Source organism: Danio rerio, chromosome 15, assembly GCF_052040795.2.
Source record: "Danio rerio strain M-AB ecotype USA chromosome 15, GRCz13ab, whole genome shotgun sequence".
Lineage (NCBI taxonomy): Eukaryota > Metazoa > Chordata > Actinopteri > Cypriniformes > Danionidae > Danio > Danio rerio.
Window position 1 is genome coordinate 1,005,785 of NC_141035.1, and position 25,946 is coordinate 1,031,730.

At 39.3% G+C, this 25,946-nt stretch overlaps 1 protein-coding gene across 4 annotated transcripts in view; it reads right to left on the bottom strand.

Annotated features, from left to right (window-relative positions):
* Positions 1 to 24,868, bottom strand: part of aadac (arylacetamide deacetylase) — a 33,128-nt gene extending 8,260 nt beyond the window's left edge. For 2 of the 4 annotated variants that reach the window (XR_015508945.1, XM_087283623.1), the window contains exons 1-3: positions 12,608 to 13,040; positions 5,359 to 5,587; positions 2,583 to 2,652 (exon numbers count right to left, since the gene is read on the bottom strand). Coding sequence is in view for 2 of the 4 variants with exons in the window: in XM_087283623.1 (XP_087139749.1) it covers positions 2,583 to 2,652; positions 5,359 to 5,587; positions 12,608 to 12,751 (443 nt within the window). In the remaining 2 variants the exon portion in view is untranslated. Of the gene's footprint in view, positions 1 to 2,582; positions 2,653 to 5,358; positions 5,588 to 12,607; positions 13,041 to 24,784 lie in introns of those variants that run through there. The other 2 variants (XR_015508946.1, XM_087283624.1) reach the window with 2 other exon arrangements.
* Positions 24,869 to 25,946: the final 1,078 nt, after the last annotated feature.

A 25,946-nucleotide genomic window follows, 5' to 3' on the forward strand; every position in this document is an offset into this window, starting at 1 on the left:
TTCATCTGAATATGGAATAAAATACTTTCTCTGGGAGTGTTGCTGAATTCACCGTGGAGTGCTGCACTGCTCTCTCTCACACCACATGTTTTAAATTATGTTGCTGTTTTGCAATGTCTTGTATGAGCCGGCCAAGCGATTATGCTATCTCTCACAAATAATGTGAAAATATAATAGTATGCTGACCTCCATATAAAGTTGTCTTTTTGGAGTGACCAGTAATATCCCATTTTCTAACTACTTTTCACTCCATAATACTATTAATAAAACTGATGAATAATGAACGGTCTGATATATGATGAACTAACAGTCTGAAGGGTGTTCACTTATTGAGTGACTATATCAATCTGTCAACAGTCTCTATCATAGCAAGTTCTCTGTTTACAGTAGTACATGATATGCTCTAATGTAAACACTTGCTCTTGACACAGTAGTAACCTGTCATCTCTTCACTCCTGATACTGTTACCAGTCATTGACTGTTTGCAAATCTTTGTACTATACTCTTGTCCTCTTCTGTCTCACCATTCATTTTCATTCGGCTTAGTCCCTTTATTCATCAAGGGTCGCCACAGCAGACTGAACCACCAATTAATCCAGCATATGTTCAGCATAGTTCCAGCCGCAACCCAGTACTGGGAAACACCCATACACACTCATTCACACATACACGTATTCACTACGGCCAATTTAGTTCATCAATCCCCCTATAGCGCATGTGTTTGGACTGTGGGGGAAACCGGAGCACCCGGAGGAAACCCATGCCAACATGGAGAGAACATGCAAACAGAAACACTAACTGACCTCCACACAGAAACACTAACTGACCTAGCCGGGACTCCAACCAGCGACCTTCTTGCTGTGAGGCAGCTGTGCTAACCACTAAATCACCGTGTCGCCTCTCTGCCTCAACATTGGGGTTATTATTCAACCCAAGCTAATTCCGGAAACGTAGCCCCGCGGACGTTTCTGGAGGCTGTGATTTACGTGGCCTGAGGTACATACGGACGCATTTAGTTTTTTTCGAGCGAACGCTGCGCTCGCCGGCCGACGGCTCGCCTCCGAGTGGAGGGCTTCCCCGATGCAACCAGTTTGTCCGCTTAGCTCACAGCATTGCGTCGGCAGAGCGAAGGCCCCGGAGGAGGAGCCGGCCGTGGTGGACGACGACCGGGATCGAGTCCGGTGAACAGCGGTTCCGGAAATCAGGTAAGACGAAAAACAGAATCCGAAAAATAAGGGCGAGAACGCGGCGGGATCCGAAAACGCGGTCGAAATCGAAGACGAGGGCTTTTGCTTTTTTTCTTTTTTTTCTGGACGGAGGAGGAAGAGGAGGGTGGCCGAGTCAGCCGATCCGGAGGCTTTTCGCACGAGACTGGCGCGCGCTCCCGAGAGGCACCCGAGACGCGTAAAAGTGGCCTCTCGCGGATCCGCAAAAACAAAAAACGCTCGAATTTCCGCGGGACTACGTTACCACAATGAGCCCAGGTTGTTATTATTGGAATGAATATAAGCAATATAAGCACCACAATTTAACCGAAGTATACCTGCCTAAGCAACTCCGGTCCTGGAAATATATTGTCCTGCTGGTTTTAAAAGCTACCCTAATCAAATACAGTGGTGATAGTACTGTTTGGTAGGTTTCTCAAGAGAGCATTGCAATAGTCCAGCCTGGTCAAAACAAGAGCTACAACACGGAGTCACGTAGCATGCTCTGATAACAAGAGCCTGACTCTCCTATGCATATTGTATGAGGCAAATCTCAAGGATCAGGCTAAGTAGTCTGTGAAGCTCACTCACTCACTTTCTTTTGACTTATTTACCACAGTGGAATGAACTGCCCTTGTTTTACACAGCGAATGCTTTACACATCTTCCTGTCACAACCCAGCACTGAGGCCCTGTTTACACAAACACATTTTCGTTTTAAAATGCATAAGTTTTACTCCTGTTACACTTTCTGTCCACCCTAGTCAGCAGCTCGCTCTCTGCAACTCTCACATGGACGCCCACTGAAGCTAAGCAGGGCTGCGCCCGGTCAGTACCTGGATGGGAGGACACATGGGAAAGCAAAGTTGCTGCCGGAAGTGGTGTTGGTGAGGGCACACTCTCCCATTCACACAATATGGCTGCATTTCAGTCTAATATGTTATGCCCTTTACTCACTAACAGCCTGGTTTTAGCTGGTCTGGCTAGAAAATGACCAGCTAAATCCAGCTAAAACCAGCTTGACCAGCCTGGATTAAGCTGGACATAGCTAGGCTCCCATCCTGGCTAGGCTGGTCAAGCTGATTTTCCATCTCCCAGCCTGACCAGCTAAGACCAGGCTGGAAATGGCTGGAAACCAGCCTGGAAGTGGCCAAAACCCCTCTAAAACCAGCCTGGTCGACCAGCTAAAACCAGCCAACCAGCCTAGGCTGGTTTAAGCTGGTCTTTCTTAGTAGGGATTGCATTTGTTTATTTTAAGTTAGTAATTCTCTCTCCATCTTCAGTCACCAGCTTTTATAAAATCTTCAACACAACTTTAGTGTAACATGTTGGTGTCAAAGCATGCATTAAATGAAATAAAACAAATCTTGATACTTACTCTACAGCTACAATTACAGCATTGAGCTCTTTAACCATGTGCCTGGCTAGGAGATCATATGGGCCCATACCTGTGATGAGAAATCAGAAATACACATTTTTATTCGGTTGCAGCTCTGGCACTGTTACCTGCATTGTAACTTGTTTATGAGAGTGCATATTTTAGAGTAGGGCTGCATGATTAGCTGAAGGTGATCTTAATGCATATTGAAGTATAATCAGCTGTTTTAGATTGAGCTGTGTTTAGTAGAGATAGCTGCTTCATGATGCCTTGTGTCCTTTACGAATCTTTTGTAAAGGGCAAGGTCATGCGATTTCAGTAAACAAGGCTTCGTTAGATCATACGTGTTTTAAAACTTATGGCGCAGTGGGTAGCACAATCAGGTCGCTGGTTTGAGCCTCGGCATTTCTGTGTGGAGTTTGCATGTTCTGTCTGTGTTCGTGTGGGTTTCCTCTTGGTTTCCCTCACAAGTCCAAAGACATGCTGTGTAGGCTAAATTGTCTATAGTGTTTGTGTGTATGAGAGTGTATTTATGTTTCCCAGTGATAGGATGCAGCTGAAAGGGCATCCACTGTGTAGAACATATGCTGGATAAGTTGGTAGTTCATTCCGCTGTGGCGACCCCAAATTAATAAAGGGACTAAGTCGAAAAGAACATGAATGTTTTGAAACTTTTGATAACTGAATGGGTCTCCACTAGGGGGCGATCTGTGTAATACCATCAAATACGCGGCTGCGTCCGAAACCACCTACAACTAAGTAGGTACTGCATTTGAATTTAAATGTACTACTTGGCCGTTAGGAAAAGTATTTTCTATATAGTTTGAATGTGAAAAGTATGAATGGAATTGGGACGTACTACATTTGCCATTTTGTCATGTTCATGTGACCTACCAGCGTTAGTTGCGTCGCTTTACTCTCATTCATGAATTCTCTCACGGGGCATTATGGGATAGTGCAGCGTGTATGGGATGCGCACTCCAGAATCTCACCGGAAGTAGTAAGTCATCCGGGCACTTCTCGCATACTGATTTTCGAATTATATGAATTCGCACATACTACTCGGCTCACATACTGATTTTAGCGTACTATATAGAATGGTAAAGTATGCGGTTTCAGATGCAGCCCACATGAATCAAGCAGGTTTACTTAGATTGCCCTCAGTGGTGAATCACTAAATAGGTTTTATACAATTATAATTTTTACCTGATATCGTATCGTTTTTAGAAGTTTGTTGACATTTTAATAAGACATTTGTAAAATAAAAGAAATGAAATAATACATGTAAAATGAATAATAACAGTTAATTGCAAACCAGGCTCATTGTGGAAACAGACTCATTGTCCCGGGAGGTACATATTTGTGCGGTTTTTGTTTACGCGAATCCATGAGAGGCAAATGTGTGCGCTTTTTCATGTCTCGAATGCCTCTTGGGAGAAAAGCCGTTCTAGCGTGAAAAGCCACCGGAGGAGGCCGCAGTCGAGCGACCGTCTGTCCCAAGCATTATAATTTACAAAAGCCGTCCAGAAAAAAAAAAGCAAATGCCCTCGTCCGATTTTAACCTAATTTTCGGGTTTTGCCACGTTCTCGCCCCGTCGCGAACTCGTTTGCTTTTATTTTTTGGATTCTCGTTTTTCATCTTACCTGATTTCTGGAACCGATCTTCCCCGGACTCGAACCCTTTCGTCGTCGCCGCGACCAGCTCCGCCGAGTAACACTACGAGCAAAGCGGACAAACTGGTTGCGGCGAGTAAGCCCTTCACACGGAGGTGAGCCGTCAGTCGGCGAGCGCGAAGAAGAGGAGAGGAGCGGCGTCACACCGCCCCACAGCGTTCGCGCGGAAAAAAAACAAATGCGGTCATACATATCTCCGGCCACGTAAATCGCGGCCTCCAGAAACGTCTGCGGGGCTACGTTTCCGGAATGAGCCTGGGTTGGTTAATAGTCTCTTGTTGGCCTGTTTAGCAGAGTCCACCATTAAACATACGATATATAAACCTTGCGAATGCATATTATGCAGACAACTTATATTTATGATGTAAGACGATGAGGTTATTTATAGTTTTTTCGTTCAATGTAAAGTTGGCAGTATGTTTGAAAAAGTCAATTCTAATGCATGTTTTCTTGCATTTACACAGTTTTGATCATCAGGTGGCGTGTGCTGTTTCGAAAGATTCATTTCTTGCGTCACTACAGCCAGGGCTTGATTTGTGCCGGAACATGCCGGATTTTACCGATCCCCTTCCTCCTCCGTCCGCTGTTTACGTTCACTTTCTTCCGCGCATCCCCAACCATCTTCACTTTCGTCCCCACTGCCATCCAAAGACAACACCCACCTCCCAACAACCCCCCCCCTCTCCACTACACTTTCGTGCGCAACACCTCTCCATCATCGGATACCATGCCGGATCCGTTACCTCGATCTGTTCCGGTACCTCACAATTTACAAATTAAGCACTGACTAGAGCCATAGTCCAGTGACACACTATGCAAAAGGACTGTAAATTTAACTTTATTCTCTCTTCTGGCTGCCGTTATCAGTCTCACACCACTGTTTTCCTTCTTCTGAAAGTCTTGACAACACCGTCGTATAGTATTTCAACCAATTGGATTGTAGAATATTGATTTGTTGTACTCTCCTATTCACTCTGAGTTCACCAACTACGACCACTTCTGCTGCTGAGAAACACGCAAACGTGACACAAAAGGGTCCATCCTCTGTTCCTTTTCAATTAATCATGCAGCCCTAATTTCGAGCACATTTAATGGTACTCACGAGAGCTGCCGAGACACCATCCGCCTCCATGCAAGTAAATGATGGCTCTTCTTAGCTCTCCTGTTTGTTCCAGCTGATTGGGTTGATACACAATCACCTCGACCCCATCGAAATTCTCCTCGGCTACCTGCACCCGGTCATCCGACAAAGGTACGACTCGCTCCGCAATGGTGATGAACATCATGACTCTCATGTAGTCCAGAAGTCCCACCTGCTCGCTGAGTTCTGCCTGTAAAGAAGAAAACAGCATTGAAAGTCGGGCTGCACAACATATCGTTATACATCCTAATGTGGGCGTCACAGAAGTCGTCTCACAGCAAGAAGGTCGCTGGTTCGAGTCTCAGCAGGGAAAGTCAAGGCCTGTGACCGTAAACATCTTAAGCAAGTTTAAAGCATTCAGGCACAAAGAATTATCACGTGAGTAGCTTAAACAGGGACTAACTGTAAATAATTATGTTTTATTTAATGGAGACTCTACAGCTTTATTGTGTTGTTTTATTTCTGGGGGCGAAGCAGTGGCGCAGTAGGGAGTGCGGTCGCCTCACAGCAAGAAGGTCGCTGGTTTGAGCCTCGTCTCAGTTGGCGTTTCTGTGTGGAGTTTGCATGTTCTCCCTGCATTCGCGTGGGTTTCCTCCAGGTGCTCTGGTTTCCCCCACAGTCCAAACACATGCGGTACAGGTGAATTGGGTAGGCTAAATTGTCCGTAGTGTATGAGTGTGTGTGTGTGGATGTTTCCCAGAGATGGGTTGCGGCTGGAAGGGCATCCGCTGTGTAAAAACTTGCTGGATAAGTTGGCGGTTCATTCCGCTGTGGCGACCCCGGATTAATAAAGGGACTAAGCTGACAAGAAAATGAATGAATGAATGTTTTATTTCTGTTCCTGAATACTGTTCCTTCACTTGTATATGTGCTCTGCTGTATTTAACTATTTGTTTATTAAGATGCACTCCAATCAAAATCGTCCTAATAATTTAATCTAGTGAAGCATCGCAATATAAATAGCAGAACATCTAAATATGGCATTCCACGTTTTTTCCAATATTGTGCAGGGCTAACTGAAAGGCAGTGTTTGGGTTATTTTGTGCGAGAGCTTCCACTGGAAGTCACATGGATCAAGACTACTTTCTCACAAAGGTTATGAACAGGGCAGACGCATGGTTGATCAGCTGAGATCATCTCGCTAATAGCCAGAAGCCCTTAAACTTTTGCTTCAGTGGATAACAATCCATGGTTAAGCCACTTGACGCTACGTGATGATACTCCAGCATGTGCACGACAGTATGTTTTTAAAGGTGCAGTACGTCAGTTCCTGACTCTTCTAAATCATGTTTTTGTTTTGTTTTTTTGAGAAACAATGCTGAAGTCAGTTATAGAGCTGTAATCGGGCCATAAAAGTAAGGCTTGATAGGCCCGAGCCAGACAAGTACATTTTAATTGACAGCTTTTAAATGCCCGAACTCATTTATAACCCGACATTATTCAAATGTGCAGCTGCTCTTTTGTCATGAATGAGTCGTTTATACGTGTTTTAACATTATTTATTCACAACATAGGCTATAGGACACTTGGAAGTTGGAAGAAAGATCTAAATAAGTCCTCTGTAACATCCCAGCACTCTAAGAGCCCTCATACACCCGGCGCAGTGTGGCGCAAGGCGCGACGCAATAGTTGTTTGGTAGTTTCAGCTTGGCGCAGGAGTCGTTTTGATGTTTTGCGCTATGCTGTTTAAATAGCAAATGCATTTGCGCTCATATGTGCGCCCATAGGCGTTCTGGCCTAAAAAGAGAGGCGCGTCGCTATTTAGAGAAACTATAATAGATTTTTCAATAAACCAAAACAAACCCGGTCTAAAGTCGAGTTGCGCCTCGCTTACACACTGCTTGTAGAGCACACAAGATGTAGAGCAATACTCAAATATCTTTACTTATGGAAAAATTTAAATATTAAGGATATATATAGGATATTAATATAGAGGATTAAAATATTACAAAAATTTTCTAGCCTACATAAATATGAAAAATCACTGATTTTATGCCTTCATCATCTCGGGAGGCTTTTTCAGTTCATTCATAACAATTTGCTTTTGTATAATGTTATTATTATTAGCAGTATTATTTATTATATCCATATTTATATTTGTTTTATTAAAAACAAGCTTAGATTTGCCCACCTGTCAGGTTTTAGACCATATGGGGCACAGCATGTGTATTAGGATATAACTCAGGTTTTTGAGCACACTTCATTATTATTGTTCATTTATTCGTTTGCTGGAAATCAGAACTGAATTTAGAAATAGTTTTGAAACGAATATTTGCGCTTAACAAACGCAATTAATTGATGTCTGTGCGTAAAAGGTTTCCCTATCCAAGAGCGAAAGTGAAAGTGATCCATTATCTCTCATTCTTGCGTGGTAGATGCTCTGTTTAACTGTTTCTGTTAAAAAAACTGTGAACTGTTTGCTTGTGAAATGCTCAGTTTTTACTTACTTTGTGTCCTGTAAATAGCGAATGCGCTCTTGGCGTGACGCAGCTGACTCTTAAAGGGAATGGGAGATGAGACTCTGATTGGTTTATTCTCAAAACACACCTATAACTCATTAAGAAAATAAACTCAACCCTTTTAGATCATGCGCCACGGCGCAAAGCAAATTTTCCCGTCCTTAAATTAGCAAATATGGATTCTGACATGCCTTGAATGTGTTTGCGCTCTGCGCTTTCCGTTTTGCACATGGACCGTCAAAATAGAGCCCTAAATAGGCCTAGGTACATACACTTAGCCTTTAAATTGGCCAACACACCAATAAAAATAAGTCTTTCTTATACAATTAAATGTAAAATAAATTATAAATTATGACGGGTAGACCTAATTGGCAATAACGAAATCAAGATAAAGGCTCAGTGGGATTTGTTTCGCCATTTCTCTTCACAATCTGGCCTTAAGGCGATGGTTCTGGCTAATTTAGCATGTTTTGGGTAGGATTGTTTGTTCATCTTCCACCAGTCAAAAACATACTTTCATTTTCCGTGACAGCGGTTTTAATGTAGCGGGTGACCTCTCTGCACCTCTGTTGTCAGTGACACTTCCAATGGTTACAAAGCCGGAAACCTGTAACCATTGACTTTCATAGTATTTGTTTTCCCTACTGTGGAAATCAGTGGTTACCTGTTTTCAGCTCTCTTAATTTTTTTCATGTTTGTTTGTGTTCAACAGAATACAGAAACTTGTAAAAGTTTGGAATCGCTTGATCATGAGTAAATAGTTATTACTTTTCATTTAGGAGTGAACCATCCCTTTAGGCGATTAAGCAAGGCAAATATTTCACACTCAACGCCAAAACAGCATCGCAGTGGGCATATGCTGAAGATCCTTGCCCTGGCATCATTCTGCAGCTGGAGGAAAGCAACGTGAAAGTCAAATGAGGGATCACGTTAAGCCTCAGAGATGACCATCATGACCAGATCATATGGCTGATCCAGAAATTCCAGGCACCGACTGAGTGTTCAGTTCAGACTCATCAGCCGCTCTAGGCTCTGCACTTTAGATTGTTGCACATTTTAGCTGATAACATGTTCTGTTCTTTTACTTATTGATGATTGCATCAATACAGTCTCATCTACTTAATTATGGATGAAGAATAAAGGTCTTTGTCAAAATAAAATGTGGCATCATTTTACATATATTTATTCTGCTGCACTCAGTAGATTTACAGCACTGTTTTTCACATATTTGTATTGTCAAAGTGAATATATAAATAAATGAGAGCAACCACTGAACTGAACAACCACTTTCCTTCTGCTGCAACATGAACATTCATGCCATTTTTTAATGAACTTTTTATTTATGGTTTAAACCTGGTGTTCTTTTATTTTTTTATTAAATTATTTATTTCAACTATGCAACCGTTTTCAAGGTAACCCTAGATTTGGAAAAGTCAAGGTTTTAAAACCGCCAACATTTTTTGCTATACCATTCCATATACAGTTGAAGTCAGAATTATTCGCCCCCCTGTTTATTTTTTCCTCCAATTCCTGTTTAACAGAGAGCAGACTTTTTTCAACACATTTCTAATCATATTAGTGTTAATAACTCATCTCTAATAACTGATTTACTTCTCTTTGTCATGATGACAGTAAATAATATTAGACTAGATATTCTTCAAGACACTTATACTTAAAGTACATTTAAAGGCTTTTGCTAGGGTAATTAGGGTAACTAGGCAGGTTAGGGGAATTAGGCAAGTTATTGTATTATAATAGTTTATTCTGTAGACTATTGAAAAAATATAAAGAGGCTTATAATATTGACCTTAAAATGGTGTTTAAAAAAATTAAAACTGCTTTTATTTTAGCTAAAATAAAACAAATAAGACTTTTTGCAGAAGAAAAAATATTATCAGACATACTGTGAACATTTACTGAATCTGTTAAACATCATTTGGAAAATATTTAAAAACGGGAAAAAAATTCTAAGGGGGCGAATAATTCTGGCTTCAACAGTATATGTACAGTATATGTAATATATTTTTATTTACATTTTTTTAGGACAACACTATCTCCAGCAGAAAAGATTTATTTCAAAGTGTGTTAAGTTATTTTGGATCAATATTATTCTTGCTGTATTTTTAATTTATTTAATTCATTTTAATTTATTATAAAAAATTTTTTTTTGCTAAACTTAAAAAATAATCCTTTGTCAACTTGTAGGACAATGTTTAAAATAAACTTGTTGTTTAAAAAACAAAATGTATGAATAGCATTGTAAAGCATTTATTAATCTTAGTTTAACATTTACTAATGTGTTTTTAAAATCCCAATTTGTGTTTGTTAACATAACCTAATGCACCGTGAGTTAAGACCAACAGGTTATTTAACTTAAATAATCCTTACTAACATTAACAAAGATTTAATAAATGTATTACTAATAGTTTACTCATGTCAATAAATACATCACTAACTAATTAACTAACAGATCATTGTTTTAAAAGTTTAAAAAAATCATATAGTTTAGGTTTTAGCATTATTTCACCTCACTCCAACAAGCTTTACTCAACTGTACAACACTTACACACATCTACCTTAAAAAATAGCTATTTATATATGGGCCATTCTTCAACTACAGGCACTTTTAACGTTGTGAAGTTGAGTAAAAAAAACTTGTTCAAAATGACCGTAACACAGCCTCATAAGTTTAAACAATCTGTCTAGTTTTAAGATCTGTAAGAGGACAAACTTAGATAAGAGGAGAAACATTTTGTCCATCATGAACTGAACAAATGTCAATTCCAGCACATCTCAATATACAGCTCATTTCAAAATCACATTATGGCAGCCAAACATCGTCTACGATCAGTTTTGTGTCTTGTCTAACCAATCTTTCCACAATATATATAATAATTATACATTTGTCAATGAAATAAATGAGCTGTGTGCTGAATTGTGCACCTGTCACACTCTAAAATTGAATATTATTTTGGTTAAGAGCTTATTAGAAAATAAATAAACTGAATTTGTATTTTAAATAAAGCATGAACTTATACATTGTGAATACTCTTGTAATGTGTAATGAGAACAGTTTATTGTGAAAAAATGCGGTGAAATTCACTGACTAGCTTTAAATTGATTCCAACCTTTCATGTAAACAAAACACTCTTATTTACCTTCATTTTGTTTGGGTTTTAAAACATCTTTGGAGGTAAAACATGTTTGGAAATGACTTAGAATAAATGTATTTCATTATCAAGCACTATTTACCTTGATTTTTCATCAAGTGTTGTTGATAGAAATGTAAATTCCCTTCATCTTGAAGATGTTCTCAAATGGCACTCTTCCTTTCTATAGAAACCACCTCAATAATCTCACATAAACTATTTAAAGCGACATTATACAGTGTTGTGCTGGAAATGACACTCATACTGTGAGAGCTATATTTTGTATAAAAAATAATATTGATATTAGTCTCACATTAATAACTATAAAATATTGTAATTATTTCAGTAGTGCTTTTTAAGCTACAGATACAGATGCTATTAAGATACAGATACCAGATAAATAATATTTATAAATGTTTATTTTCATTGCTGAAGTTCAAAACTCTGGGTGAAAACAGTGATTTTGACACCTGAAAGGAGGTTGAATAATATGAAAAATATATAATAGAAAGCTGGTACATTTTTTTAAAGTAGGTTTTATTGTTAGTTTGACAAAGAAAGTGGCATTTGAACAAAATTATATATATATATATATATATATATATATATATATATATATATATATATATATATATATATATACTGTATATATATATATATATATATATATATATATATATATATATATATATATATATATATATTTGTGATATATGATCAAAAGACATAAAAGTGCAGGTAGCTGAAGAATTACCTGTATATTTAATTTACATTTGGTCCCACTTTATATTAAGTGTCCTTAACTACTATGTACTTGCATCAAAAAATAAATACAATGTACTTACTGTGTTCATAATGTCTTTGAGAACACTTGTGGTGCTTTTGAGTTGGGATATGGGTTGGGTTATGAACAGGTTTGGTGGTATGGGTTTAAGGGTGGGTTAATGTGTAAGGGATGGTCAACAGTGTATTTACAAATGTAATTACAATAGTTAATAACAGATGTAATTACATACGGGTATTTAATCAAGCATAAATACACAGTAAATACATGTATTTACACAATAAGTACATTGCAACAAACTATTAATTCCCGTGTAAGTACTTATTAGTTAAGGCCACTTAATATAAAGTGGGACCTTACATTTTATATAAATTGTAATTTATAGTAGGCAGCACACACATAAAATAGGCGTTGAAAGAGCTTAAACAAACCCTGACACTGCCGTATTTAAGGTGCGTGTTGTTAATGATGACATTTCATGCTATAACGTTAGCCAATTTCTTTCTATTATTAGCCGCAAAGCGATCTATATAAGCTACAATGCTCGGATTAACAATTGACATGGTCTGTAAACTCTCTCAGTGTGTTTACACACAGACACTTGTGATGTATTAGGCGTCTGACACCCAAACAAATAATAATAGCGCGTAGACATGAGCCCACGTTAGCTGCGTAATTACGCTCCTTGATCAAAATAATGCGGTGATATAAGACTTACGCTAGTCACACTGCAAAGCATGGCATTACGCGTGAATTTGGCAGATATTAACGGCTTGTCAATCCCACAGGCTGCTAGCTCGGTAAATAAGCAAACTCACCAGCTGGCTCAAACTTTTGAAGAAGGAGTCTGTGACCATTAGTTTCCATCTCTCCTCAATGTCACTCGGGATTGGTGAATAAACGTGATAAGCTGTCAACGCGCCCAGCAGCACAAGCACAAACACTCCTTTGGACCTCATCATTTATTGTTATTATTTCAGGTTGTAGCTTGATATCTATGGTCTGCTGCTTTTCCTTTTCCACAAAGTCTCCGACACTTTGCGAAGCTCCCGTCAGCTGCGTTTATTAGCCATTGCGCTCTCTCCCTCTGTGTTAAAGTGTAATCCTGGATTAATTTTGGACTGGAGCCAGCGAGATATGACAGCACGTGTTAGTGTCATCTGATCGTGATACCGCACGCGTGCATGTGAAACGATTTGCGCGTCTGCTCCTTCTTCTTCAGCCTTGATCGCAGACTTGATTCAATCTTGTAAGGGGAGTGAGCGGAGCTGCAGTGTGTTACGCCGAGCTCCTCTCACATTCCCCAGATAACCTCACGGGTCATCGCGTGGTTTTGTGTATCTAGCTGTCTTCACTTACATTTAACACCCTGTAATGATTTCACTTTTCAGTGTTGAAATGGCTCCACTTGACAAAAACAGCATAATAATTCAAAGTAAATACTATAGTTTTTATTGCTTAAAAAAGTGTTGCATGCAGAACTGTTGCAAACATTTATTTGTGTTGAATTTAAACAAATTAAATTGAATAATATTCAACTTAATTTGTTTGTTTAAATTCAACACAATTAAATTGTTTAAAACCACTTAATGTAAAAAAATTGAGTAAATCCAAGAAATCATAATTGAATAGTTTTTTTTCAGTGTATAGTAATATATACAGTTGAAGTCTGAATTATTAGCCTCCACTGAATATTTTTTCCTCCAAATGTCTGTTTAACAGAGAGATTTCTCCAGCACATTTCTAATCATAATAGTTGTAATAACTCATCTCTAATAGCTGATTTATTTTCTCTTTGTCATGATGACAGTAAATAATATTAGACTAGATATTCTTCAAGACACTTCTATACAGCTTAAAGGCTTAACTACATTAATTAGGTTAACTAGGCAGGTTAGGATCATTAGGATTGAGGTACTGCAAAGAGTAATGAGCAAAAATTCCCAAAGACAGGTGTGCCAAGTTTGTGGCATCATATTCAAAGGGACTTGGGGCAAAGGTGCATTAACAAAGTATTGAGCAAAGGCTGTGAATACTGATGTACACCTGATTTTACAGGTGTTTTATATGTAACAAATTGGAACAATTTTAAAAACTCTTTCTTCACATTGTCATTATGGAGGATTGTGTGTAGAATGTTGAGGGATTAGAGGAATTTAATCCATTTTGGAATAAGGCAAAAACAAATGTGGAAAAAGTGAAGCGCTGTTAATCAGAGGTGTAAAGAGGACCTGAAAACCATACTTGAGTAAAAGTACGGTCCCACTTTATATTAAGTGGCCTTAACTAATAAGTACTTACACAGGAATTAATAGTTTGTTACAATGTACTTATTGTGTAAATACATGTATTTACTGTGTACTTATGCTTGATTAAATATATGTATGTAATTACATCTATAATTAACTTTTGTAATTACATTTGTAAATACACTTTTGACCATCCCTTACACCTTAACCTACCCTTAAACCTACCCATGCCAACAAACCTGTTCATAACCCAACCTCTATTCCAACTCAAAAGCACCAGAAGTGTTCTCAAATACATTATAAACACAGTAAGTACATTGTATTTATTTTTTTATGTAAGTACATAGTAGCTAGGGACACTTAATATAAAGTGGGACCAAAAGTACAGATACCTTACTGTAAAAATTACTACAAGTTACAAGTCACCAATTCCAATAAGACTTGAGTAAAAGTATTAAAGTATCCATTTTTAAAATAACTTAAGTATTTTACTTATATGTAGACTCAAAGAAGAAAGGTTTTATGTCCTAATATAGAAATTAAATTAAATCTGAACACCTTAATGATTCAAAATGGCAGAAAAAAATAGATTAAAAAAAAGAACAAAAAGTCTCAAACTCAAATGTTCAAAAAATGCACAAATACTTTTTCAACAACAAAAAAAAAAATGTAGTAAAACGTAGTAAAAAAAAAAAATCAGAGCTGACCTTCATGTGATTCACCTTTCAGTTTCAGCAGTTGTTTTATTTTGAGTAGTTTTTCAATTGATTTGGATGTATTCTCTGTATTAAAATTAAACAAAGAGGAGCAGTGTTATTTTTCAACTTAGTAAACTACATAAAAATTCAATGAAAAATGCATCACAAACTCACAGCTAAATAAACCTGATGCAAAATGTCTAATTCCAGTGATACATTTGTTCATGTTGCACAAAAAAAAAATTAAGCAAAAACAGTCAAGTCATGTCGCAGTGGTATTTTCCATATCAGTAACTGTATTAAATTCTCTAAATGCACATTAAATTAATATTAAATAAACTCTTACCTCAATGTGTTTTCTCAAATTTGACGATAAATTCTTAAAAAAAGATGCTGACTTGTCACTGTTGTAAAATAAGAATCATTTTTTATTATTTTTGTCTCTTTTTCTTTTAATCAAACACTTATTTGTATTGGTCATGTAAGGGTCATATATTAACTGAATTTCTAATGTTGTGGGTGAGTGCTGTGCATACTAATTAGCATTTTTGCAAAAGTAGATAGATGCGGGTCCAAAATTCCTGTCTGAAGAGAGGTGTTAAAACTGAACACAGAACACAGAAAGATGTATGCTTTGTTGTTGTGCAGAGAATTCGTAGAAAAAGAGGAAGTATGTCGAAGGTGCGGCCAATGGAGGACTGAACAATGACTGACAAGTGACGTTACACCAAAACTCCACCTGTTAAGATCGGTTGTGTATATATGCTGGAGTCAGGAAATGTATGTTAGTTGCGAACCTCTTGAATGTAATTCTTGTATTGCATTGGGGTAATGTAACCCAGAGCTCTGTCATCGAATTATTCATTTGTATATAATAAATTACTAATATTTTTGGCATTGAAGAAAAAACTCTCCAGACCTTTTCTTATTGAACACGCATGAAATTGGCTAGATATTCCAACATCACGCACAATAACAATATAACGAGTAACAAAAAGAGCCCGTTCAAATGTAGTGGAGTAAAGAGTACATACTCAATCAAAAATGAAGTCAAGTAGAAAGTAAAAGTTGCTTATATTTTTAATACTCAGCACAAGTACAAAGTAGCCCAAAAATACTTAATTAAAGTAACAAAGTCCATTTACTTAAGTACTTTACACCACTGCTTTTAATACCTTCCGGATGCGCTGTAATATATGTTAAACTTAGTGCACTTCATTTGTTTTTGAACCATAATTAAGTGTTTTAGTAACAACTCTTTGTTCATGAATAATACCATAGTGTATTAACTGTTGTGTTGATAAACTGTAATAAACACTCTATTATATATTAGTTTTACTACAGTAAACTCGTGTATATTATAGCATAATATATGTAAAACTAAGTACACTTCAAACATGAAAATATATAGTAAATAGTAGTAAATACTGTAGTTTTTTTAACCATAAAGTGCATTAACGTTTTGTTCATGTATATTACAGCATGGTGCAGTATTAACTATTGTGTTATACTGTAGTAAACACTCTCTATATTAGTTTTACTACAGTAAACTGTGGTGTATGTTGGTATTATAGTATAATCTAAGTAGTTAAAACTTAGTATCCTTCCAACATGAAAGAAATATAGTAATTAATAGCGAATAATGTTGGGATTTTAATTATACTGTAGTAAAGTGTATTAGCAACAACTTTTGGTTCATGAATAATACAGCATAGTGTAGTATTAACTGCTGTGATGCTGATAAGCTGTAATAAACACTCTATTATATATATGTTTCACTAAGAGTTGTGCATTGTAGTATAAGTAAAATGTATTAGACTTTATACGGGAAACAAAACTGTAATTAATAGTAAATATGTGGTTTGTTTGAACCATACTATAGTAAATTGTATTAACTCTGTTCATGAATAACACAGCATAGTGCAGTGTTAACTCTTGTGATAAATGACTGTAATAACACTGTATTATATGTTAGTTTTACTACAGTAAGCTGTTGTTTATTGTAGTATAATATATGTTAAACTTAGTGCACTTCTTTTGTTTTTGAACCATAATTAAGTGTATTAGTAACAACTCTTTGTTCATACCATAATAATAATACCATAGTGTAATAACTGTTGTGTTGATAAACTGTAATAAACACTCTATTATATATTAGTTTCACTACAGTAAACTCGTGTATATTGAGGTATAATATATGTAAAACTAAGTACACTTCAAACATGAAAATATATAGTAAATAGTAGTAAATACTGTAGTTTTTTTAACCATAAAGTGCATTAACGTTTCGTTCATGTATGTTACAGCATCGTGCAGTATTAACTATTGTGTTATACTGTAGTAAACACTCTCTATATTAGTTTTACTACAGTAAACTGTGGTGTATTATGGTATAATGTAAGTAGTTAAAACTTCCAACATGAAGCATTTATTATAGTATGTACCGCCTGCCAAGCCGACTTCAATAATGTATTTAAACCAGACAAATTGACTGTGTTTAAAAAATAAAAAATAAATAACCATATTACAGTGAGGTGAATGTTACAGTGAATATTCCACTCCATGCCTTTACCACACTGATGATCAGGTCACATTAAACAGTGTGACAAGCATGTGCTCTCTCACACACACACACACTTGTTCCTATATCTCAGTGGGGACTCTCATAGATGTGATGATGTTTATTATGTAAACTGTATATTCTCTCTAATTACTTCTAACCTAGCCCTCGTAGTAAACAATCTGCACTTTATATCTTCAAAATACTTCATTCTGTCTGATTTATAAGCATGCTTACCCATGAAGACCTCAACTTTGGTCTCCACAGTCCCCATGAGTCTGTGTGCATTCAGGTTTAAGTTCCTACCAGGATATAAAAACCAGTACACAAGCATACACACTTTATTTTTTTTAGCAATTAGTCAACATTTTATGTATTCCTTTGAAACTTTCATTGAAATAAATGTTAAGTAAATGTATATCCTAATGCAATGTGACTGAAGCTTCAAAGAATTCCTCTGATAACCTCCAGGATGGTCTCATGTTTTGGTCCTCCTCCCCTGAGGAGTTATTGGATAAGGAGATATTATCTGCTCGCATGACATTCGGCCTGAATCAATGTACACAAATAAAGGAGAGTCATGAAGAGAGATGAAAAGCTTAAATCACAGAACTGAGAGAGAGAGATTGGAGTACAGCTTTTCACTTTTAACTCTCTCTTTACCTATGTTTCTCCCATAGTTTGAAGTTTATTTACCCTATTCATAACCTGCCCACTGTAATAGCCTGTAATTGACTTTACTTAAAAAAGAGAGTAAACTCATTGCCTTATTATCTAACCCAGGCTCATTCTGAAAACGTAGTCCAGCGGACGTTTCTGGAGGCCGCGAAATACGTCCCGGGAGGTACGTATTTGTGCAGTTTTTGTTTTCGTGAATACGCGAGAGCCCGCTGTGTGCTCTTTTTCATATCTCGAACGTCTCTCGCGAGTGCTGTTCGCGCCCGCGATGTTCTCGCGTCAACCCACCAGAGCCCGCTGTCTGACTGACCGAATGATCGACTGCTCGACCGGCCAATCAGCTGACCCACCCTCCTCCTTCCCTGATCCCAACCACTTTTACAGATTGAGCCGCCCGCCCACTCACTTCCCTAAACCCAAGCCACAATTTAGAAAAGCCGTCTAGAAAAAGAAAAGCCCTCGTCTGTTTTTTTTTAACCACGTTTTCGGATTTCACCACGTTCTCACCCTGTTATGAACTCGTTCGCTTTATTTTGTGGATTCTGTTTTTGTCTTACCTGGTTTCTGGAACAGCTCTTCCCTGGACTCGAACCTGGACGCCTTTGTCAACCCGATGAGCTGACCGGACAAACTGATTGCAGCGGGAAAGCCCTACACACGGAGGTAAGCAGTCAGCCGGCAAGCACGAAAGGGAACGGCGTCACACCGCCCCGTAGCGTTCGCTTAAAAAAATGAAATGTAGCCATACGTACCTCCCGGGACGTATTTCGCGGTCTCCAGAAACGTCCTCAGGACTACGTTTTCAGAATGAGCCTGGGTTGTTATTATCATTAAGTAAACAAACTAATTGTAGTTTATTATAATTATAAAAGTTATTAGGCAATAGGTTTACTTTAGGTTTACTGTGCCACTGTGTACGCTTTTAGAGATCTTAAATTGCCTAACCCACCAGAGGTGTTGACTGACTGACCAATTGACTGACCCACCCTCCTCCTTCCCTAAACCCAACCAATTTTTTTTCGATTGACCCGAGAACCCACTTCCCTAAACCCAACCGACAACTTTCCAAAGCAATCCAGAAACAGAAAAGCCGGAAATAGAAAAATCCAGCTTAAATCAGCCTACGCTGGTTGGCTGGTTATAGCTGGTTGACCTGCCTTATTTTAGAGGGGTCCATTTGTCCATTTCCAGGCTGGTTTCAGCCATTTCCAGCCTGGTCTTAGCTGGTCAAGCTGGAAAATGACCAGATAAATCCAGCTAAAACCAGCTTGATCAGCCTGGTTTATGCTGGATATAGCTGGTTTTGGCTGGACTCCCAGCCTGGCTAGGCTGGTCAAGCTGGTTTTAGCTGGTCATCTCCCAGCCTGACCAATGGAAATGACTGAAAACCAGCCTGGAAATGACCAAAAACCCCTCTAAAACCTAGGCTGGTTTAAGCTGGATTTTTCAGCAGGGTTAATAACTCTTATTGGACTGAAAGAAGAAAGTCATATATACCTAGGATGCCTTGAGAATGAGCGAATCATAATTTTAATTTGCATGAACTAATCATAAAATTAATAAAAATGTATTTAACAAATTTACCTGACATTCAGAACAAATGAAATAGTGAGCTATTTAAATATGTAATAACCAGCCACACTTTGAGTTATAATTATGAACTCCTTGACTAAAATAATGTGTATAATGACGCACGCTTTTCCCTATATATCAATTTCTCTATATATCAATAATTTCTCTTCTATAAATAAGGCTGCTGTGTCAGATCTATAGTGGCGTTTGGTTCAGTGATGGCAATATTTGCTGCAGTTTCATGCTGGTCTGAAGAAAAACAGCTTTATTTTCTCAAGGCTTGGAAACTTTTGTCCTATGATGAACGCTAGCCTGAAGTTCCCCCTAGTGGACAAAATAATCATTTTAAGGTCAATATTATTAGCCCCCTTCAGCAATATTAGTGTTGGATTGTCTCCAGAACAAACCACTGTTATACAATGACTTGCCTAATCACCCTAACTTTACCCTAATTACCCTAGTGAAGCCTTTAAATGTCACTTTAAGCTGAACACTAGTGTCTTGAAGAACATCTAGTTTAATATTATGTGCTGTCATCATGACAAAGAGAAAATAAATCAGTTATAAAACTATCATGATTATAAATATGCTGAAGAAATCTGCTCTCCGTTAAACAGAAATCAGGAATATGTATATAGAGGGAGGGCGAATAATTCTGACTTCAGCTGTATATGGTACTTTAGAAATAAAAAGCAAGACATTTACAGTTCTAGAGTAATATAATCATGCATAATAACGAATTACGCTATCCAAGATGATCATGATTGCACTATGTAAAATTGAACTTGGCCCCATTTGAGATCCTCATAGTTACGAGGAGATTGCCGATATGCACACTGTCCCATCACTCACAAGATGGAGCTCAAAGCTATCGCCAAACTTTGCAGGAAACTTTGCGAGGAGAAAAAGCTGCAGGAGATCTGAGATAAGCTTGGCATTCCAGCGCTTCATCCACAGAGTCCGCATTCCTTCATAGAAAGCGCTGAGGATCGGAAACCTCCAGCTCCGGCCATCCACATTCTCCAGAGGGAAAGCACATGTTACCTAGCATTTCTAATCCCTACTTTGCTTAGCCTCGAGACAAAGCCGCCTCAGTTGATTTATAATGCGCACAAATGTCACCACTATCTGTAAGGGCATGGAAGAAAGAAAGCTTTGGCTCAATGTTTGCCAGCGATGAAGTTAAAAAGCCGATCACAACCTGCCAAGAGTTGCAGTCATGCTGGCTCAGGCCCTGTCCACACGAACACGGGTGTTTGTTAATCCACACTTTCTCTTAGTGGTTTCAGCGTCATTCGTCTGCATGAAAGTGTCAGGTGACTGAAACCAAAGCTTTCTGAAAACTCCTGCCAGGGTGAAGATTTTCTCCGGGTGCATTGTGGTCGTGTGGACACTACAACTGGAGTTGATGTCATGATGCCCGCATGAGTGCTGTTTTCTCTTTTCTAAATGGCCAACTCGACCAGCTTTTACCTAGCTATTACATATCTAGCTATTACATTCATTCATTCATTTTTGGCTAAGTCCCCTTATTAATCTGGGGTCGCCACAGCAAAATGACTCGTCGACTTATCCAGCACACATGCCCGTAGCCAGAGGGGGTCCCTGAGGCCAAAAGGTCCAGAATTTGTCCTTTTAATTATTTTATGTTATTTAATATTATATAAATATCTGTCACTGACTCGGTCCCAGTCATTCCCCTCGCTGGCCAGCAGAGGCCGCCATCCCCGGATTTCTAGCATTACATCATCCACCTAGACGATTGTGCACACACCTGAATTGAATCCAGTTAACGACCCACGTACCCTTTATAAGCCGCACTCAAACACTCAGTCAGTGCGAAGTCTTGTTTAGCCCCGGCCAGCATTTCTGAGCGTTATTTCCTGCCTGATCTCTTGTGTATTACTCCAGCCCGTTTCTGACTCTGCTTCGCCTTCTGCCTGCCCACGACCCAAGCCTGATACACGGACTCTGATACTCGCTGCTTGCCTTTGACCCATGCCTGGTAAATCACTCTGTGTCTGTTTACCGCCAGCCTTGAAACCTTTAATACTACTGTTGATGTGTGTTTGCACCTTTGTGCATATTGCAACCCAAGCTCATTCTGGAAACGTAGCCCCGCGAACGTTTCTGGAGACCGCGATTTACGTGGCCGGAGGTACGTAAAGGCCGCGTTTGTTTTTTTTTCGAGCGAACGCCGCGGGGCGGTGTGGCGCCGCTCCGCCCCTCCTCTTCGCGCTCGCCGGCCGACGGCTCGTCTCCAAGTGGAGGGCTTTCCCGACGCAATCAGTTCGACCGCCTAGCTCACAGCGTTGCGTCGGCGGAGGGGAGGCCCCGGACGAGGAGGAGGAGGACGAGCCGGAGCTGGCCGCGGTGGACGACGACCGGGATCGAGTCCGGGGAACAGCCGTTCCGGAAATCAGGTAAGACGAAAAACGGAATCCGGAAAATGAGGGCGAGAACGCGGCGGGATCCAAAAACGCGGTCAAAATCGAAGACGGGGGCTTTTGCTTTTTTTTTTTTTTTTTCGATCCGGTGGCTATTCGCGCGAGAACGGCGCAGGCGCGAACGCCGCGTGCTCCCGAGAGGCACCCACTCGAGACGCGAAAAAGCTCACACAGCAGCCTCTCACAGATCCGCGAAAACAAAAAAACGCTCGAATACGTACCTCCCGGGACGTAAATCGCGGTCCGCAGAAACGTCCGCGGGGCTACGTTTCCACAATGAGCCCGGGTTGGCATATTGTGTATTTGAATGAGAGCGTGATCAATAAATACTGCATAATGGATCCCTCCATGTCAGTCTCCTCGTTACAATATCTTTATTATATAATTAATATATTTATATTCAATATATATTGTACTTTCAGAAGACCCACCCCTCACTGACAAAGGTCCAGAATTTGTCCCATAAATGAGCTCATTTGTCCTATTTTGACCGCTGCCATTATAAATTATAAAAAATAATTCATTGAAAAGTCTTCAAGACCAAACTGATCGTCTGTCGGCTGTTGCTTCAGTGGGGCTATAATCTGATGTAGGAGAAGTCTTCTATCACTGATGTGTTGTTTTTAAACAGAGAAAACATTTTACAGGGAACTTTATTCTAAATCTTGGACCTTATTTCTGAAATAAAAATGAGCAGTAAAAGGTGTGCTGCATCAGAAGCGGACCATGTTAAATTCAAGAGTTCACACTTAGCTGATGATTTAATATAAGCTTGTATGGCATGCTGTCTGGGAGAGAGGGTTGTTGGTTGTTGGGAAGGGTGAGAGGTTTCTTCCATACGAAGATAACAATGAACTGAAACTGTGGTCAAAGGGGAATCATATGATTGGGAGATGGTGATTAGTAAATGCGAGATCAGTCGTGATAAATCATAAGCACGTGATGCTCTCGAAATTTGTTTATAAATACACTTCACTTAATTTGAATATATTTTGGCCATTGTTGATATCTAGGAATTTTCAAATGTACTTTTTTTTCTTACCACAGAGGCTAGAAAAATTCTGAAGATTTCATTCATTAATATTATTATTGTGGTGTTTTATTTATTATTTTTTAATCAAAATGGCCAAATTGTGATGAGGACAGCTGAATGTACTGGCCAGTTTGTTTTCGTTAATTAAATGACAGTAGGCTACAGTGTTTTTACTTTAAAACTTAACAGATTGCTAATTTTCCGTAATTATGTATGATGTAATAAATTTGTATTTTAGAAATTCGTCTTATTTTAATTTTTTTAACTGCCATTTTTAGGAAATATTTTAGTACATCAAAAAGTGTGGTTATGATGACATCTGACTAGCTAATCCAGCAAGAAGAAAAAGAAAAAAAAAAGTGACTAAAATGCAGTATTTAAATATCATAGTTAAATAGAAACTGAGGTGTATAACTGCAGAAAGGTCCACTTTTTGACCAAAAAAAAGGACCAGCCCTTTCACCAGGCTGGCTACAGGCCTGGCATATGTTTAACACAGCGGATGCCCTTCCACCTCTGGGAAACATCCATACACACACTCATTCACACTTATACACTACGGACAATTAAGCCTACGCAATTCAACTGTACCGCATGTCTTTGGGGGAAACCGGAGCACCCGGAGGAAACCCATGCACACGAACGTGGGGAGAACATGCAAACTCCACACAGAAACACCAAATGAGGCATAGAGGCTCGAACCAGCAATCTTCTTGCTGTGAGTTGACAGCACTATTTACTGCGCCACTGCGTCGCCCCCATCTGTCCAAAACGAAATAAAGAAAATCATGTTTTATGCCTTCCATAAAAGCCCAGTGTTGATTAGCTCTGTTTGCATGACTACAGTTCTCTAGTTAAAATGTTTAACAATTCACCTTTGAAACTTCTCTTTCTCTTTTAATAATTGCTACATTCTCACCACATTCAGCAAGAAAGCATTGATTATTCGCATGTGTGTGTGTGTGTGTGTGTGTGTGTGTGTGTGTGTGTGTGTGTGTGTGTGACAGAAGACATCAGGAGATCAAGCATCACACAACAAGCCACAGCGACCTCAAGTGGTTGTTAGGAGAAAGCTGAACATAATGGATAACAGAAACGGAGGCAGTGTGGTTTCACTGGGTTATTTTCAGCATGTTATTGATGGATAAACAATTCTTTGGACATCAACACAATTAAAAATTTTTTTTTTTCATTTAAGAGAGCTGTTTTGGTATCTTAAATGGTTACTAAACACTTTATACTTCTATCATTAAGGGGAAAATACTTAATATTTATGCATGCATTCATTTTCTTTTCAGCTTAGTCCCTTTATTAATCTGGAGTCACCACAGCGGAATGAACCACCAACTTGTCCAGCACATGTTATACGCGGCGGATGTCTTTCCAGCTGCAACCCATCACTGGGAAACATCCATACAGTCACACTCATACACTACAGCAAGCCTATTCAATTCCCCATTACCACATGTCTTTGGATTGGAAACCAGAGCACCCGGAGGAAACCCACGTGAACATGGGGAGAACATGCAAAATCCATACAGAAACACCAACTGACCCAACTGGGGTTCGAACCAGTGATCTTCTTGCTGAGGCACTCATGCTACCCAATGCACCCCTGTGATGCTTAAAAACGTTCTTTGAAAGCCATGTAGTTAAGATGGCAACAAACATTTGTGGCTACATTTTCATAGCTAACTAGAAAAAACAACAAACTAAACTGAATTAGCAGAGATAGAAAAGACTAAAAATGTTACTTACATTGATTGTCACTCACACAAACAGTCACACACTGTTCCCTGTTCCTCCCTGCGTGTGCTCAGAGAGTGAGAGGTGGTATCAAATGCAGGCATATGTGCATTACAGTATGCCATGCGATACTGTAAACAGAGGCCTTACCACGGCAGAGGTCAGCAAAAGGTCAACCGGAGGATATATTCTGTCCTAACATAAAACCTGATTTCTGCGTCATGTCTTCATCTCTCTTATTGACACCACTTCATCCTATAACAAGATTTATTATCATTTACATTAGTAATTTACCAACCCAAGCTCATTCTGGAAACGTAGCCCCGCCGACGTTTCTGGAGACCGCGATTTACGTGGCCGGAGGTACGTAAAGGCCGCGTTTAGTTTTTTTCAAGCGAACGATGCGGGGCGGTGTGGCGCCGCTTCGCGCTCGCCGGCCGACGGCTCGCCTCCGAGTGGAGGGCTTTCCCGATGCAATCAGTTTGTCCGCTTAGCTCACAGCGTTGCGTCGGCGGAGCGGAGGCCCTGGAGGAGGAGCTCGGCCGCGGTGGACGACGACCGGGATCGAGTCCGTGGAACAGGAGGTTCTGGAAATCAGGTAAGACAAAAACGGAATCCGAAAAAATAAGGGCAAGAACGCGGCGGGATCCGAAAACGCGGTCGAAATCGAAGACGAGGGCTTTTGCTTTTTTTTTTTTTTCTGGACGGCTTTTGCGAACCGTCGCTCGGGTTTAGGAAAGGAGGAGGAGGAGGAGGAGGAGGAAGAGGAGGGCGGCCGATCCGGCGGCTTTTTGCGCGAGAACGGCGCGGGCGCGAACGGCGCGTGCTCTCGAGAGGGGCACGAGACGCGAAAAAGCACGCACAGAGGCCTCTCGCGGATCCGCGAAAACAAAAACCGTTCGAATACGTACCTCCTGGGACGTAAATCGCGGTCCGCAGAAACGTCCGCGGGGCTACGTTTCCACAATGAGCCCGGGTTGTAATTTACACAGCATTCAAACTCTACACCACAGCGTTCCTGCTCCATATTAATATGTAAAAAAAAAAAAAACTTGTTTATGTTATGTGATGCCAAGCTGAATATATATTTTTGTGGTTCTCATTTACAGGTCTTGGACTTTATTGAAAAAAAGGGGATGTCATGATTGTCCCGAGTGGGGGAGAATCACACAAC